The 19,305-nt window shown below is 42.3% G+C and overlaps 1 protein-coding gene across 38 annotated transcripts in view; it reads right to left on the bottom strand.

Annotated features, from left to right (window-relative positions):
• Positions 1–19,305, bottom strand: part of phldb1a (pleckstrin homology-like domain, family B, member 1a) — an 85,182-nt gene that overhangs the window by 17,093 nt on the left and 48,784 nt on the right. For 17 of the 38 annotated variants that reach the window (XM_036933349.2, XM_090187078.1, XM_090187080.1 and 14 more), the window contains 5 exons: positions 11,391–11,642; positions 9,881–10,063; positions 9,176–9,313; positions 1,792–1,947; positions 286–486 (listed from right to left, as the gene is read on the bottom strand). In XM_036933349.2, coding sequence (XP_036789244.2) covers positions 286–486; positions 1,792–1,947; positions 9,176–9,313; positions 9,881–10,063; positions 11,391–11,642 — 930 coding nt within the window. Of the gene's footprint in view, positions 1–285; positions 487–1,791; positions 1,948–8,628; positions 8,758–9,175; positions 9,314–9,880; positions 10,064–11,390; positions 11,643–19,305 lie in introns of all 38 variants that reach the window. The other 21 variants (XM_036933348.2, XM_036933345.2, XM_036933346.2 and 18 more) reach the window with 4 other exon arrangements.

Raw genomic sequence — 19,305 nt, forward strand, 5'->3', positions numbered from 1 at the left:
GTGGGTTGTTTTTTATAGATCCCATGACTCTCTAGGAAACAGTGACGGTTGCTGCTGAGTGGACTATTTATTATTATTATCAATATAAAGAGAGATTTAAAGGCAAACAAAAAGTATATGTGCCGAAGAGGTAAAAAAAAGCTGAGGCTTGTAAGGCACACCTTTCAAATTATTCTAAAACAAAAACAAACAAAAATTATCTAGATTTTTAAGCCTAAGAAACAAATAATTAAATAATTGAAATACTATCTGTACAAATCAAGATGAATTCAATTCAATTCTCACCTCTTTCATGGTGCTGCAGGGCTTGGGGAAGCTCCGTCCTCCTGTCAGAGTGTGGTATCTCTTCTCCAGAGTAGACAGCCTGTCCTTCTCTTTATGAAGCAGCTGTAGGGCCAGGGTCCTGTCTTTACCCATCCTCTCACAGTCCTGAGCTGCCTGCACCCCTAGCTGGTTGGCCTGCACCTCCAGAGCACCCATCTTCTCCTAAAGAACAAGGTGCACTTCGCTTTACATCCCATCTTACAATGCAAGCTCAAAGGATTTTTTAATTCCATACTTTTTCCATGATGGTATGACTATTATCGCTCTCACACTATTGTCCCAACCTGAACCATACTGAACTAGTTTTGATATTTTATTTTCTCATTGTCCTTTTCAGTACGGTATTAGCAACTGTGGTGGATGCTTAAAAACCTCTTAAGAATCGTACCCTTTTTAAAAACAAATTGCCTAAAATGACACCCAAATCTAACTGCCTGTAGCTCAGGACCTGAAGCAAAGGATATGCATATTCTTGGTACCATTTGAAAGGAAACACCTTGAAGTTTGTGGAAATGTGAAATTAATGTAGGAGAATATAACACATTAGATCTAGTAAAAGAAAATACAAACAAAAAAACATGCGTTTTCTATATATTTTTTGTTCCATCATCTTTGAAATGCAAGAGAAATGCCATAATGTAATATTGCTGTTTAGCCGCAATTTAGATGTTGGCCAATAGATGGCCAACATCTAAATTGTGTGCAGTTTCAGATTGATCCAGTGAAGCATTGCAATACTGGACAATATTATGTCTGCCCAATGTGCCGAATTGGTCAATTGATACATTTTCAAGTACATAACTATAGAGAACATACAAAAATGATATGGTATGCTATGGTAATAAAGTATTTAAGTTTACACACTCCCAGGAATGTCATACATGATGGATCATTAGCTTAAACACTAACTTTCACACATCTAGATGGCCAGGCGGGGTGGGTGTGGAGCCAGAGAAAGCAGGGGTTCAAACTGTAGAACTCAGTTCCTACATTTTAATATAAAAATTGATTTTATAAAAAAAAAAAACATGCTACATTTTATCTCTGGGACCTTCCGGATGACAAATCAGAGCAAGATTACTGAATATAAGTACATTATTTACCTTCAGAGGTGAATGTATCATGCCAGTTGCCATGATAAAAGTTTGTTGATGTTGTGCACTCTCTTCAAACAATACCATGGTATTTTTTCACTGTAATAGCTACTGAAATTGGACAGTGCCGTTAGATTAACAGGAATTTAAGCGTTCTGCCCATATAAGACATGTCTGTGTCCTGGAAAGTTTGTTGTTACTTACAATGTCATGCTAATCACATTAGCGCAACTATCCCAGTATAGGGACACCAATCTCGTAGAGGCTAACAACTAACCAGGCCAGCGTATTACAGTTCAGATCAGTAGTGTGAAAAGGGTTCATCATGACCAATATGGTGTAGACTACTGTGTAGCAGTGTGTCCTGTTCTACCTTTCTCTTGGCCACGCTGCGGTGGTACTCGGCCCTTTCCAGGAGTAGCTGTCTGCTGAGCGTCTCCTTCTCTTCCTCCAGACCGCTCTCTCTCTCCAGCTGACGGAACTCCAAGTCCTCAAACTGCTTGGTCCCCACCTCAAGCGCATCTGCCTCCTACAGGTAGACAGATGGACCAACAGACAGATCAAATCAAATGTTATTTGTCACATACACATATTTAGCAGATGTTATTGCGGGTGTAGCGAAATGCTTGTGTTCCTAGCTCCAACAGCGCAGTATCTAACAAAAAGAGCTGCGATGTCTGTCGGTGCCATCTTGCATCTTGCCAGAGACACAGACACAAACAGACGGACAGACAAGAGGCAAGACAGACACACACCAATTCAAAATGGGGAGGTCTTATTCACTGACAATCAGAAGTAAAACATGAAAAACATGTTCTCGGATTTAAAAAAAATCCTATAGCAGGCAGCTAGTTATTTCATTAGTAAAGTACATTTTTATATAGTATTGCAACATACATAGCAGAAAGGGCACAGTATACTTCTAGGCTACTTCACAATAATTTTTTAAAATACAACAAGCACATGCAAAGCGATACAACTTCCAAAGTCCTGAATAAAGTTCAGTGTCCAAATGTCCTTTCATTCACAGCTTTGATATGCTTGCTCTTTTCCAAGGCAATACATTTAAGCAGTTGCTGGGTACTTTCTGGGTCCCTTTGATATTTTAAGTAGCAATTGAGCACCAACATTGCATTTAAAAGCCTGTTATGTTCAATGAAGTGCCATTTAATATAGACCACATGTAAAATTATATAAAATTGTTCCAAGATTCAACATTTTGGCATGTCCCTCTGTGTACCCTCTGTGACTTCTAGGAAATTGATTGATTTAATGAATTGATTTAATGTTTCAATATGGTGAAATATTCATTAAAAAAAATCTAAAGAAACATTAAATATCTAATAGTAAAATCATAGTGGTTTTGGTTCTGCTCTTTTTAGCCATTTTCTGGAGTTTTTTGGTGGAAAACTGAAATGGGTCAATGCAAAAACTAGTTTTTTATTAAGTTGAACACATGCCCTTTCTGACAGAATGTTAAAGTTATGTGAATTAAAACGCCTTCTTTTCATTAAGTTACACTACCCAAAATGGACTCATTTCGTGGAAAGGCCCAGCTCTATTTGTTGAGGATGGGTGATGTTTTGTAAGGGGTTCTGACAGTATGACTGTATGATGTGTTATGATTGTATCTGCTGTACTTCAGGTGTTTCTGTCTGATTGTAGCCCATGGTTTGTTATGACTCTGGAGTCTGTTCTGTTTTGGGGCATCTAGTTCTAGTATTCAAGTTCTAGTGTTCTACAGTTTTCTAGTTGTAGTATTCTAATTCTAGTGGTCAAGTTCTAGTGTTAAATTTCTAGTGTTAAAGTTCTAGGGCTCTATTTTAACAAACCTATCGCAATGGTAAATCTTAGCGCTGGAGGTAGTGTTATAGGTTCAGGGGGCTGTCAGAAATATTTTAGATATCTTCAGAACCGGAAATATGGGAGTGGTAGCTGGCAGTGGCGCGAAAGGGCTGGGTTTTTTATGAATAAACAAGTTGTGGGTGAGTTGAGGCTTGGCCCCTCAACCGCCAATCAAAACGTGCTCCATGGCTAAATAAGTAGCTGCTTCAAGTTGTGTATTTACTGTATTTTATGTATTGCTTTGTCATCAACTCCAATTAAAATGTTAGTCCCATTATAGCCTAGTTCGTTAAATAGCCTGCCCATATTTGCAAAATATGTTGAACATGTTTTCAGTCCACATTGTTCTAATTGCATTGCTTCAATATGGAAATACATTGTTAAACATAGATTATAACATTTGCACTGATATAGTGGCTAGGTCTACTGTACATTGCAGTCTGACATGCCAAACATACTCAATAAGCAAGATTAAATTCACTAGGCTATTGATAAAGCCTAAAAAGACAATGTATAATTCAAAAAAACAAAACAATAACTTGTTTTAAATAGGCTAGGTCTAAATACAGTTACAGGCACCATAACTGCTCCCCATGGGTGTATAATACAAACAACGCAACTGGATAAAGAGAAAGGCAAATATAGTGTTTTATAGCTATTATGGAACCATCTTACAGATCATATTTGCTCTTCTCCAGAAATAGCAGATGAAATTGCATTGTATTTCAGCCATAAACCCATAGACAGTGAATCCTTCTAATCCTTCTGGTTGTTAAAATCTCTTAGAGCGGAGATCCCGCTAGCGGGATAAAGTTCAACAACATCCGGTGAAATCGGAGCGCGCCAAATTCAAAATACAAAATCGTAATATTAAACATTCATGACAATAAAAGTGTCATACATGATTCTTTAGCTTAGAATCTTGGTAATCGAACTGCATTGTCAGAATTCAAAAAGGCTTCACGGCGAAAGCATAGCATTCGATTGACTGAGGACAGCGCCCCACAACAACATCCTTTTCACACCAGCACAAGTGACAAAAAATCACAAAATAGCGATAAAATAAATCACTTACTTTGACTTACTTACTTTTCCTCTGTTTGCAATCCCAAGGGTCCCAGCTACACAATGAATGGTCGTTTTGTTCGATAAAGTCCTTCTTTATATCCCAAAAACGCTGTTTAGTTGGCGCCATTGAATTCAATAATCCAGTCCTTCAACATGCATACAAAAGATTCCAAAAAGATACCAGCAATTTTTGTCCAAAGGAGTCAAACAATGTTTTTTATTATTCCTCAGGTTGTCTAATATCTAAATTAACGATAATATTTCAGACGGAGATTACTATGTTCAATAGCAAAGGAAAAGAACAAAGAGTGTGCCCACGTTCACGTGCGCAAAAGACTACATTTGCCCTGGTGCTCAACTTGGAACGACTACAAACACTTCTTAATTTAAAAAAAACAAGCCTAAAACCTTGTATAAAGACTGTTGACATCTAGTGGAAGCCATAGTAACTGCAATCTGGGAGGTGGAAATTAGAATCTTTCAATAGCATTGCATTGGAAGTCATTGTGAGCTCCAAAACAAACAATTCCGGATCAATTCCTCTGGTTTTCGCCTGCTATATCAGTATTGTTATACTCACTGACATTATTGTAACAGTTTTAAAAACTTCAGAGTGTTTGCTATCCAATTCTACCAATTATATGCATATCCTAGCTTCTGGGCTTGAGTAACAGGCAGTTTACTTTGGGCACGTCAGACAGGCGGAAATTCAGGAAACTAGCCTTACTCGCAGAGAGTTTAATGAAATTAAACAAAAAACAATCAATCTGTTTTTAAAACCAACAACAATATTTCTAAATATGGTAGGGTCAGAAGCATGGTATCATAAATTGCTTCTCTTGTTACATGGCACTGTGTGCACACGTAGGCCTAATGTCTTTATGCATTCATTCGCACAAAATACTAGGCTCCTGTCAGTTGTATCCTTGCTGATATGCAAGGCAGATTGTCACAGAAAACTGTCGTTGATATAACATTGTAGGATGACTGAATAGGGGCGTGTCTTTGGTAATCGGACGAGGGGCACTCTTTGAAAACACTAATTTGGCGTGTGCTAACATTTGTCCTATTTCACACATGTACAAGTGTGTATGTAAAGTATACGCATGTGTATGTTGGAAATGTTGTTTGCGTATCCAACATTCCCTGAGATACTCTCGGAGAATGGGGTCACGGCAAGAGTCTGCCATTATCAACGGCTGTCCTGGAACAATAAGGGTTAAGTGACTTACTCACGGTCACAGGGTCAAATTTTCCACAATTTCAGCTCTGGGATTCAAACTAGTGACGTTTCTGTTGCTGGCCGAATGCTCTAACCGCTAGGCTACCTGCTGCCCTAAATGGGGATGGATAGCCTACTTGAACAAGCAAATGCAATTATGTGAATTGTGAATAATGAGGGCAAAAACTTTTCAAGGCACTCTAAGTACAGTCGTGGCCAAAAGTTTTGAGAATGACACAAATATTAATTTTCACAAAGTCTGCTGCCTCAGTTTGTATGATGGCAATTTGCATATCCTCCAGAATGTTATGAAGAGTGATCAGATGAACTGCAATTAATTGCAAAGTCCCTCTTTGTCATGCAAATGAACTGAATCCCAAAAAACATTTCCACATTTCTACATTTCAGCCTTGCCATAAAAGGACTAGCTGACATCATGTCAGTGATTCGCTCGTTAACACAGGTGTGAGTGTTGTCATGACGTTGGCCTGGGGGTAGGTTTATGACAGTCATAAATACCTCTTCACCCCTTTTTCCCCTCTCTACCCTACTGATGTTACATTTGCAAAACCCTTGGTTAACATAGAGATTCAGAAGGAAATTAACTATATTCTGGTAATCCGACCAATTGAACATATGCCGTGGTACTTAATGAATATGGTGTCAGTTCGGTGGTCATCGGAGACATTCTCATCAAAGATAAGATAACATAAAATCTACAGTGGAAAGTCTACACATCAGAGTTATCGGATTCACATGGAATTGTTGTTCAATTTAAATGTTTGAATATGAAATTATTCGTGATGGGATGAATTGTGATTTTAGCTTCTAAAATGTGAGATTTGGGTTTTCATATGGTAGGGCTCTGCTCAATCAGTGGCCCGCCCCTGTGAAGGGACATGGGCTATAAAACTTTTCAAACACGCCCTCCTCTCCCTTCCTATATAAAGCCTTGACGACAATATAACCTACTGTTCTGAGGATGTGAGGACGACGGTCCGATGTCAGAATGGTTCAGATAATAACTACAGAACGAAGCCAACATCAGCGTGAGCTTTGGTTGCAAATGGTATGAACTTTGAACTCTTATTCACTACAGAAGTGATACCTCCTAGCCGTTGAGTTAGCAACAGCAGATGCAAACGAGGGTTAGGAAGGAACAGACAGAGTATCCCGTCTACCACACAACGAAGTTACTACAACGTATACAATTGACCAGCAGAGACATTCTTCAAAGGACAAAGGACTCGGTTGGGCAACACGGCCTTCCATCTACCACCAACATACCGAAGCGCAGCTCAGAGTAAATATTTATTGCATTTTCCTTTTCCAAATGGGCGGTAATTTCGAGTGCATAAGATACTCTATTTACGATAGCACAGCTTCTCCCTGTGTCCCTCATTCTTCCCGCTCTTTCACTCAAACCCAGACCCTTTTCTTTTGTGTAACAAGCTGTCATATCTGTTCTGCCCGCTAGGGACGTTTTCCTTTATGACGTCATTTGTAATTAAGTTATGATTTAATTATGTGTATGTGTGATTAGTTATGTATTTAGTACATAAATAATTAAACGCTATTTTGTATTGATGATTCAACTTGTTAGCCAGGGTTCGTGCAGATAACCAAGAATTTACAATTTTCAGATGAGACGGAATTAAGATGACGATAAATATTGACTGCTATTGATGTAAAATATTACTAGGTCTTTAAGAGTTTATTCGGAAGATAACAGCTCTATAAATGTTATTTTGTGGTGCCCTGACTATATAGTTAATTACATTTACATGATTAGCTCAATCAGGTAAAATGAATTACGGATAAATTATTTTATAGAATAGCATGTCATATCACTTCATCTGGCATAGCCAAAGACACGACAGTGTTGACGAGGACAAGGCTGGAGATCACTCTGTCATGCTGATTGAGTTCGAATAACAGACTGGAAGCTTCAAAAGGAGGATGGTGCTTGAAATCATTGTTCTTCCTCTGTCAACCATGGTTACGTGCAAGGAAACCATCATCATTGCTTTGCACAAAAAGGGCTTCACAGGCAAGGATATTGCTGCCAGTAAGATTGCACCTAAATCAACCATTTATCGGATCAACAAGAACTTCAAGGAGAGCAGTTCAATTGTTGTAAAGGTATGTAAAGAAGGCTTCAGGGCGCCCAAGAAAGTCCAGCAAGCGCCAGAACCGTCTCCTAAAGTTGATTCAGCTGCAGGATCGGGGCACCACCAGTACAGAGCTTGCTCAGGAATCTCTCCTTCCATGGGCACTGTGCGTCATGGCTGGATATGCTGCGCTTCAGCTCTCAAAATCTATGCCATTATACACTGCGTAACCGTTAAGAGCTGCTTTTTGTGGGTCTTAAAACTTACAATTAGCACTGCATGAAATTTACACTGTTGTGCTTGGACACACCTCAAAGAACACACCTCAAATATTGCCACCCTCCCACCTCAGTGCAAGTGAGCTTATGTTAGACAGATAAATTGCCGAACCTGGCATTGTGCTGGAAAATGCCAGTGCGCCAATTTTTAAATGTGAAATTGCAAACTAACGTGCGTTTGACACAGCCAAAAATACAGCCCCTAGTCTTCTAATTCTAGCGTTCTAGTTCTAGTGTTCAATTTCTAATGTTCAAGTTCCACTGTTCAAGTTCCACTGTTCAAGTTCCAGTGTTCTCGTTCCTAGTGTTCTAGTTCCTAGTGTTCTAGTTCCTAGTGTTTCTAGCTCTAGTTCCAGTGTTCTAGTTCCAGTGATCTAGTTCCAGTGTTCTAGTTCTAGTGTTCTAGTTCTAGTGTTCTACTTCTAGTGTTCTAGTTCTAGTGATCTATTTCTAGTGTTCAAGTTCTAGTGTTCTAGTTCCAGTGATCTAGTTCCAGTGTTCTAGTTCCAGTGTTCTAGTTCTAGTGTTCTAGTTCTAGTGTTCTAATTCTAGTGATCTATTTCTAGTGTTCTAGTTCTAGTGTTCTAGTTCTAGTTCTAGTGTTCTAGTTCTAGTGTTCTATTTCCTAGTGTTCTATTTCCTAGTGTTCTAGTTCTAGTGGACTAGGGTGTGTGAAGAGCACTGACCCTCCGTAGCTGCTCCTGTAACTGTTCCCTCAGAGATTCAGGACAGTTATGAACCTGGCTCTTCAGCTCACTGTACCCCTCATGAAGTCTCTCCAGCAGCTGCCGCTCAGTAGACACATTAGCCCTCCCCTAGAACACAAACCACATACACACACCATACACACACACCGTACACACACACGCACACACCGTACACACACACGCGCACACATCGTCCCAGGGAGAAACAAAACACACGGCTCAAAACCACGCCATGCAGCCAAGCAGCTTTAAAGAGAGGTCAAAGGCAGTAGGTGAGTGATGGGGTAGGAGGATTAGGGTGCCGGGGGTTAAGGTTGCAAGGCTTCAAGCATCTTTTTGAGTAAAAAGGAAAAAAATAAGCTGAAAAGTGTATAGCTATCAGTACTCAACACACTTGGCCATATAAATTAAGGTTGATCATTGATACTTTTATGTACAACTACTAGTACAAATTCTATGCACACTTGCATGCGTGCACGTGTAGGTAGCTGTGTAGCTGTGTGATCTGTTACTAGACCGGTCCTACCTTGTCTTTCTCCCTCTGGGTGGCCCTGTCCAGCTGGCTGAGTTTAGACTGGAGCTGAGAGATGATCTTTGTCTCTGCCTCGACCTGCTCCTGCTCAGCCTGCCTCTCCCCCTGCAGCAGAGCCCTCTCCATCTCCGCCTAGGAGGGACAGACAGGCAAACAAGACAACAGTGCTTAGTTTACAGTAACTCGGCCTAGACTCACAAAGAGCAAGTAGAAGCACAGCGGCAAGAAACCTGGAGAGGAACCAGACTCTAAAGTCCATCCTTAGCTGGCTGTATCAGGTAGAAGTTACTTCTCTTTTTCCTGTTACACACAAGTGACTTGCCTAATTAAATAAAGTTAAATATATATATATAAAGTTTGTAATAAAAAAGTGGGGTCACGGCCAGGGTCGTCATTGTATTGCACCCCTGAAGCAATTAAGGTTCAGCGCCTTGCTCAGAGGGCACAGCGAAATTATTATTTTTAAATGTTTGTTAGCTCCGGAATTCGAATCAGCCAACTTTTGGTTACCGACTCACAACGCTCTAACCTCAAGGCTACCTCCCGCAAAGTTAAGATTTAGTTTTGATTAAGTTGGTGGCAGCTCAGTTGCCACTAGTTTAAGTGTTACAAATCACTTTATTTTAACAGTGCACTTACAACTGGAGAGTAGTGCAGTGCTTACGGGAAATGGACAAGGGTTGCTGTTTGTTAACCTACCTCCTGTCTGGACTCCTGTAGCTGCTGCTCCAGCTCTGTGACTCTGTGTTTCAGCTTATCCACCCTGGACAGAACCCTGGTCCTCTCCTCCTCCAGGTACTGCTGCTCCTGACGCCCAGACACACCTGATCCTGATCCTAACCTTGACACACCCAGACCTAACCCTGACCCTGAGTCTTCCTGCTGGATAAAGCACACATGCACCAATGTGAGTACTTACATAATAAAAGAGAACATTCAGAGAACACTGAGCCGCCAACATGGGCCCACGCCACTCACGAGGACTCACGAGGACTCCTGATCGCTGTGGCCGACGTGAGTAAAACATTTAAGTGTGTTAATAATCCCTCGCAAGACTGCATCCCAAGCCGCACCCTTAGAGCATATGCCAACCAGCTAGCTATATTGTTTACGGACATGTTCAATCTCTCCCTACCCTAGTCTGTTATCCCCACTTACTTCAAAATGTCCACCATTGTTCCTGTACCCAAGTTAACTGAGCTAAGTGAGTATCGCCTCATAGCAGTCACTTATGTCATCATAAAGTGCTTTGATAGGCTAGTTAAGGATAATATCACCTCCACCTTACCCGACACCCTAAACCCACTACAATTTCCATACCGCCCAATAGTTAAACAGATTATGTAATCGCCATTGCACTGCACACTGCAATATCCCACCTGGAAGAAGGATTACCAATGTAAGAATGCTGTTCATCAACTACAGCTCACCCTTCAACACCATAGTGCCCTCCAAGCTCATCACCAAGCCTTGGGCCCTGGGTCTGAAACTCTTTCTGTGCAACTGGGTCTTAGACTTTCTGATGGGCCAACCCCAGGTGGTGAAGTTAGGCAACAACACCCCTGTCACACTGATCCTCAACACGGGGGTCCCACACGGGTGTGTGCTCAGCCCCCTCCTGTACTCCCTGTTCACCCATGACTGTGTGGCCACGCACGTCTTCAACTCAATCATCAAGTTTGCTGACGACACCACAGCCTTATTACCAACAACGACAAGACAGCCTACAGGAAGGAGGTGAGAGTCAGCGTGGCACCATGAATATGACCTCTCCCTCAACGTCAACGAAATGAAGGTGCTGATCGTGGACTACAGGACACAGTAGAGAGAGCACGTTGGTGTGAAGGGATCCACAACGACAGGGCCGTAGTGGAGAGGGTCAAAAGCTTCAAGTCCATCGGCGTGCACATCACTGAGGACCTGAAATGGTCCCTTCACACCGACAGTGTGGTGAAGAAGGCGCAACAATGCCTCTTCAACTTCAGGAGGCTGAAGAAATTCTACTTGGCCCCTAAGACCCTCACAAACGTCTACAGAGGCACCGTCAGGAGCATCCTGTCGGTCTGGATTACCACATGGTACGGCAATTGCACCGTCTGAGAATGAGTGCGTGCGTGTGTTTGTCTGCTTGAGCATGCATGTGTGCTTGTGTGTGTGAGTGCCTGCGTCGCGTGTGTGTTTGTTTGTGCGTGAGTGTATTTTTTCTCACCTCCTGGTGAGTGCTCTCTGTGCTGCTGGACTCCTCTCTCTGGTTCTCCTCGTCACTCTCTCTCTGCCTCTGAGTCACTCCTCCTCGCTGAGTCGCCCCACCACCTGTCTCTGTACAGGGTCTCTCTCTAGCGCCCCCCTCCCCTGGTCCAGGGAAGTGCCCTGTTGTACTCCCTGTCTCACCACCCAGACACTGGGGAGAGTTGGTGTACTCCGCACACAGGCTAAGGATGGTCTCCAACCTCTGTCGCTCCTACACACACATCCACACGCACATGCGCGCACACACACACACACAGAGCAAAGTGGTAAGAAGGCCTACAAACCACACAATGACACAGCTCAGATTGCCTCTAAAATTGTCCTTGTGTGACATTGTCCCGTCCAGGCAGCTGTCTCAGCGCCATCGGCTGTTCCTATTGGCTGACTGTAACCAGACACCAGAAGTGACTAAACAGGCATGAGCATAACTGTCCCTTTACAGGGGTCCTCTAGCCATCATGCCAGACTCATACTGTATAGGCTAGGTCTGTATTTTGATATAGAACAGGGAAAGTGTTAAACTTTCTCTCTGGCCCCAACCAGGCTAGAGCTTTCTTCTTCTAAATCACATATATTTTAGACTTCCATAGAGCACTATTCTAGCTGCTTGACCACCTCTTAGGAAACAGATATGTTGAGAGCACCTAAGCTAAACCTAACTAACATTAACTCACATATACACCAACCAAATAAAGGTGTAAACCAATGCACCTACTTCCAGTACAAATATACAGATACGCACACACTCAATATAGACACATTAAGTAACACAAACAAAAACACAGCTATCACACACACACCCCCCCCCCCCCCCCACACACACACACACAATGCTACCATCATTCCCTTAGTACCCCCTGCTGCTACCCATTTTGTGACCCCATCAGTGTCTTCAGCCGACCTTTCACCTCTGACCTCACCATCTGCTGCAGTCATTTACCCTCACATGTATCTCCACTCTGCCCCACTACACTGTGTACCACACACAGTACATATAGTCTGTATAGTTAAACAAACATCACTTGTTAGGGGGTGCTGAGCTTGCTGAAGAAAACTTTGATTCAAATGTTGTGTATTTACTAGACTGATTAAAGGTATCTAGTGAAGTAATCGTGTATGTAGGTCCTACTTCATTTCTACCATATACATATGGCCTCTAGTCTGCCTGTAGAGCAGCCAGGTTGGCAGTACCATTGGAAGGACACCCATGCCTCCCATTACTCCACACCATTCAGGCCAGAGAAGCTAGGCTAAATGATAATAGTGGCATGAGATGACAGACACCACAGCTCACCATGACCTGCAAACAGGTTGATGGAGTCATGCAATGTATTCACACGTACTGCTATGTATTGTTACTCTGCATATAACAAATTGAATCATACTGCACCTACAAAGTACAACTCGGTATAGGTACATTTGTAGATATTATGACAGTGTTACGGTATATTATTTTGTCAAAACTGTTGGCAAACAGCTAAAATTATATGAACTCATGACCACTGTTGCCCAGACTGAAAAGGGATTTCAAATCAATACAGGCATATTGTAAAAGGCCGACTCTTGAGAAAAGAGGTGTCAGAATCAGCATTTAGAGCCATATACATAGCTGTGTCTTAAGTCTACAACATGAGGGTCAGAATAGGGTACTTAACGCTGTGTGTGTGTGGGCCACTAATGACCCGTGTAACATGTTTGTGAAACCACCAGGGAAGAAATGCACAAGAGAGTGAGAGAAAAGCCTGTGAATGCCCAACTATAATATACTTTCTAAGTATCTACAAACATTCAGACATTCCTTATGGCTTAGCGTGGAACACTCAGCCTTTTTGTCAGGATATTACATATTGTGATTGCATTTACATAGGGTCCTACAGTCAAATTCCTTAAGACTGGATTCAGAGTTTAACAACAGCAACAAGACTCCCAAATGTTGTTCAGTGGAACAGTGAGAAAGGTAACTGCCAGTTTGTTCTTTGTGTCATTCATTCCAGTCTTGGAAGAAGGATCTGTTAATCCCAAAGTGAATATGATAAAAATTTAAAAAGGAGATGTCGGCAGTCAGTCTACCAAAGCACCACAGCATGACACAAAGAGAGCAGGCTGAACTGACATCACTATATCTAGTAACAGGTACAATTAATAACCTTCCTAGCACCAGTTAATCCTACTCTAAAAAATCCTCCACGTTTGTAGGTTCAAGGATATGGTACTTGGTTGCCCCCTGATGGTGAGTAGCCTAAACTACAAACAGTTCCAAAGGCAACAACAGTCAAACAGCCAGGGTAGGCCGGGGTAAACCAGGAACAGATACAGATACAGTACAAAGGTATGGGCCTCTGATAATGACCTAAATCTACAACGGAAACCAATCTCTATCTATGGCTCTGCTGGAAACTGGATATCTTTTAGTTAGTTAAAACTGTTGAGTGAGCGGACTTGTCTTTCAGACTGGCTCTATTTTCAGTCAGCGCTGTGACTGTACAGTCAAATTGCTGTGGTCTGAGGGTCTTTTTCCATTTTAGCAATTCAATTTCTATGGGCTGCTCTGCCCCTACTCTTTCTGGGAATTAGACCACAGATACACCATGACCCACATTACCTCACTGACAGCACAGGACAGGAGAGAGGACAACATAAAAGCTCTCTCTCTCTCTCTCGCTCTGATCCTTTTAGCTTTGTTATCTTATCCTTCTCCCCGCATTTCTCTTTATCTCTCTTACTCATAAAATGACATTATGAGGATAAGTGTAATCTTGTGTAAAGAATTTGGATATCTGATCAACTCGCGATTACATACACATGCATGTACACACAGACACACACACAGACACAGAAACACAGATAGACAGACCATCAGCACCGTAGCAGATGGGTATTGGCTAGCATGCTAGCAGAAACCTGTAAACTTCCAGTCATTGCGCTAACACTAGTTAGCAATTGCGCTAGTGCTAGTTAGCAACTCCCTTCACACAGCACGTAGAGACATACAAATGGTATTCCCCAGTTTATCTGACTCATTGCCAAAATCCGGAAGTATTCCTTTAAGATCTCCTGTTGCCTATTTTTTTAATCATGCTCCGGATCGCACAGAGCAAAATACTTGAAATAGCTTATCTATTTACTACTGTGAAGTAGTTCCAATTAAATGAGAGATGGGACGAATAGTATCCTTGTTGTATCAAATCAAACTTTATTTGTCACATGCGACAAATACATCAGGTGTAGTAGACCTTAGAGTGAAATGCTTACTTACAAGCCCTTAACCAACACTGCAAACTGCAAAAGAAAATATAGATAAGAAAATATTTACTAAATAAAGTAAAAAATTAAATTACATTTTTAAAAAGAACAATAGAATAACAATAACGAAGCTAAACTAAGCAAAAAAAGAAACGTCCTCTCCCTGTCCACTGCGTTTATTTTCAGCAAACTTGTGTAAATATTTGTATGAACATAACAAGATTCAAAAACTGAGACATAAACTGAACAAGTTCCACAGACATGTGACTAACAGAAATTGAATAATGTGTCCAATGGGGGAGTCAAAATCAAAAGTAACAGTCAGTATCTGGTGTGGCCACCGGCTGCATTACGTACTGCAGTGCATCTCCTCCTCATGGACTGTACCAGATTTGCCACTTCTTGCTGTGAGATGTTACCCCACTCTTCCACCAAGGTACCTGCAAGTTTCCAGACATTTCTGGGGGAATGGCCCTAGCCCTCACCCTCCGATCCAACAGGTCCCAGATGTGCTCAATGGGATTGAGATCTGGGCTCTTTGCTGGCAATGGCAGAACATTGACATTCCTGTCTTGCAGGAAATCACGCACAGAACGAGCAGTATGGCTGGTGGCATTGTCATGCTGAAGGGTCATGTTAGGATGAGCCTGCAGGAAGGGTACCACATGAGGAAGGAGGATGTCTTCCCTGTAACACACAGCATTGGGATTGCTTGCAATAACAACAAGCTCAGTCCGATGATGCTGTGACACACCGCCGCAGACCATGACGGACCCTCTACCTCCAAATCGATCCTGCTCCAGAGTACAGGCCTCGTTATAACACTCATTCCTTTAATGATAAATGCGAATCCGACCATCAACCCTGGTGAGACAAAACCGCGACTCATCAGTGAAGAGCACTTTTTGCCATTCCTGTCTGGTCCAGCGACGGTAGGTTTGTGCCCATAGGCGACATTGTTGCCGGTGATGTCTGGTGAGGACCTGCCTTACAACAGGCCTACAAGCCCTCAGTCCAGCCTCTCTCAGCCTATTGCGGACAGTCTGAGCACTGATGAGTTCCTGAAGTACCTCGGTCAGTTGTTGTTGCCATCCTGTACCTGTCCCGCAGGTGTGATATTCGGAAGTACCGATCCTGTGCAGGTATTGTTACACGTGGTCTGCCACTGCGAGGACGATCAGCTGTCCGTCCAGTCTCCCTGTAGCGCTGTCTTAGGCCATATCTGCTGTCCTCATGCCTCCTCGCAGCATGCCTAAAGCACGTTCACGCAGATGAGCAGGGACCCTGGGCATCTTTCTTTTGGTGTTTTTCAGAGTCAGTAGAAAGGCCTCTTTATAGTGTCCTAAGTTTTCACAACTGTGACCTTAATTGCCTACCGTCTGTAAGCTGTTCGTGTCTTATCGACCGTTCCACAGATGCATGTTCATTAATTGTTTATGGTTCATTGAACAAGCATGGGAAACAGTGTTTAAACCCTTTACAATGAAGTTCTGTGAAGTAATTTGGATTTTAAGAATTATCTTTGAAAGACAGGGCCGTTTCCTTTTCTGCTGAGTTTATATACATAGGGTACCGTTACCGAGTCAATGTGCGAGGGTACAGGTTAGTTGAGGTAATTTGTACATGTAGGTAGGGGTAAAGTGACTATGCATAGAGAGTAAACTGAAAAAGCTGGCATTAACATTTCAGCCACAAGATATTCAAATCAATAGCTGTTTGATTTTATATTTAATGTTTAATATCATTTATTTATATTTTTTTCCGCTCCTGGGAACTGCTGAACAATTAATCAAATGGCCACCCAGACTATTTGCACTGACACCCCCCCCCCCCCACTTATTTTTACACTGAGAGAAAGAATGAAAAAATAATCATTTGATTTAATGGCATAATTGCGTCATTTTCCCCCCTTGTTTATTCATAATAAACAAGGGGGGAAAATGACGCAATTATGCCATTAAATCAAATGATTATTTTTTCATTCTTTCTCTCAGTGTAAAAATAAGTGGGGGGGGGGTGTCAGTGCAAATAGTCTGGGTGGCCATTTGATTAATTGTTCAGCAGTCTTACGGCTTGTGGTTAGAAGCTGTTAAGGAGCCTTTTGGACATAGACTTGGCGCTCCAGTACCGCTTGCCTTGCGGTAGCAAAGAACAGTCTATGACTTGGGTGACTGGAATCTTTGACAATTTTTTGTGCCTTCCTCTGACACCGCCTAATATATGCAGTAGGTCCTGGACAGCAGGAAGCTTGGCCCCAGTGATGTACTAGGCTGTACGCACTACCCTCTGTAGCGTCTTAAGGTCGGATGCCGAACAGTTTCTCTCAATGGTGCAGCTGTATAACTTTTTGAGGATCTGGGGACCCATGCCAAATCTTTTCTGTCTCCTGAGGGGGAAAAGGCGACCCACTCCACTACAACCCTGTCAATGTGAATTGGGTGTGTTCGGCCCTCCTTTTCCTGTAGTCCAAGATCATCTCCTTTGTCTTACTCACGTTGAGGGAGAGGTTGTTGTCCTGGCACCACACTGCCAGGTCTCTGACCTAATACCTATAGGCTATCTCATCGTTGTCAGTGATCTTTGTGTCTTCAGCAACTTAATGATGGTGTTGGAGTCATGCTTGGCCACACAGTCGTGGGTGAACAGGGAGTACAGGAGGGGACTAAGCACGCACCCCGGAGGGGACCCCGTGTTGAGGTTCACACTTCCCTCTGCAACTGGATCGTGGACTTCCTGAAAGCAAGTGGTGAGGATAGGCAACAACACCTCCGCCACGCTGACCATCAACACGGGGGTCCCTCAGGGGCGTGTGCTTAATCCCCTCATGAACTCCCTGTTCACCTACGACTGTGTGGCCACGCACGACTCCAACACCATCTTCAAGTTTGCTGACAACACAATAGTGGTAGGACTGATAACCAATGGCAATGAGACAGCCTACAGGGTTGTAGAACAGATTTTTTTTGTTGCTGATTTATTAAAGTCTCTAACACCATTTTTACAACATTGTATGATGCAAGGATGCCACATTACAAAATAAAAAGCATTACTATCTTTTTTTACCATAGAGAACCAGACAAAAATTAGTATACACTCTGCCTATTGGCTTTTTTGCATATCTGAAAATACAACACTCCCCTTTTAAGGCTCTCCTGGAGGATTGTTGGCCACCTTTAGTAGCCTATAAAATATTGCAATATAACAATTAAAACCACACACTTTTTATGTCTTTATAAAATAATTCCCTCCAGGGCTCGAAATTTTAAGAGCATCCTACTTCCCTGGGAAGATGAAAAATATGTCTACGGTACATAACAGACTCGAACAGATCTGGGATGGCATACAACCACTGCACATAAACCATTTTAAAAAGCTATGAGGCTGACCATTTAGCTTACAATGTTGATAAAGTTGTATTTCCTTATATTATAAGCTCAACAATACGCACATTAAAAATCCTACAATGTGATTTTCTGGATTTTTTTTCTCATTTTGTCTGTCATAGTTGAAGTGTACCTATGATGAAAATTACAGGCCTCTCTCATCTTTTTAAGTGGGAGAACTTGCACAATTGGTGGCTGACTAAATACTTTTTTGCCCCACTGTATTATTTTATTTGAAACCATCACAGTCAGAAAAGGTGAGGAATTTATTCTGTAAATGTTCATGGAAATTAATATGGAATATATTCCTATTTGTAATTATTTTAGATTGCAAAGAAAAAAGAAAAAGATTTTAGCTCATTTCGCTAACGACAAATGTTTGCATCTTGTTACTATATTTTCCTTTTTTATGCATAAGGGTGTCATCATATAACCTATTTTCACAAAATACATACTTGTAATGCAAAACTTCAACCACTAGATATTGTGTGTAGGCATTGTCTAAAGTTTGTGGTAAGATAAGCACTTTCTCATGTCAAATTCCGTTTTTTTATAAACGCCAACTTTTACGTGAAAATTGACACACAAGTTTTGGGGTATATTTTGTACGTATGCAAAGTTTATAAATGAGGCCCCTGACACATTCCCTCCCAACTCACAGCTCTGACCTTTCTTCCATACATGCTAACACTCTGCCCCCTCTCCCATGCTTATTGCAAAATGCTGTCAATAACTGTCCTGTTTGTTCCCAGAGACTTCTTGGCTCCAGAAATAGCCCCCCCCCCATGGTCTCATCAGCTGCTATCTCGCAGGAGCATGAACCCAGAGCTACTGGAGTGTGGGGGGGGGGGGGGGGGGGGTGTGTGTGTGTGTGTGTGTGTGTGTGTGTGTGTGTGTGTGTGTGTGTGTGTGTGTGTGTGTGTGTGTGTGTGTGTGTGTGTGTGTGCGTGCGTGCGTGCGTGCGTGCGTGCGTGCGTGCGTGCGTGCGTGCGTGCGTGCGTGCGTGCGTGCGTGCGTGCGTGCGTGCGTGCGTGCGTGCGTGCGTTTGCATGGTGACTGAGCCACCATGCCCCTGGGCTCAGTCAGAGGTGTGTGCCCCAAATGGCACCCTATTCCCTGAAAGTGAGCTACCTTTGACCAGGGCCCATAGAGCTCTGGTCCAAAGTAGTGCACTATATACATTGGGCTCCAAAATTACTGGCACCCCTGACTGGCAATGCACAAACAATACTTCAAAAAATATAAACA

This window comes from Oncorhynchus mykiss, chromosome 10, assembly GCF_057628025.1.
Source record: "Oncorhynchus mykiss isolate SJ-2025 chromosome 10, ASM5762802v1, whole genome shotgun sequence".
NCBI classification, from domain to species: domain Eukaryota; kingdom Metazoa; phylum Chordata; class Actinopteri; order Salmoniformes; family Salmonidae; genus Oncorhynchus; species Oncorhynchus mykiss.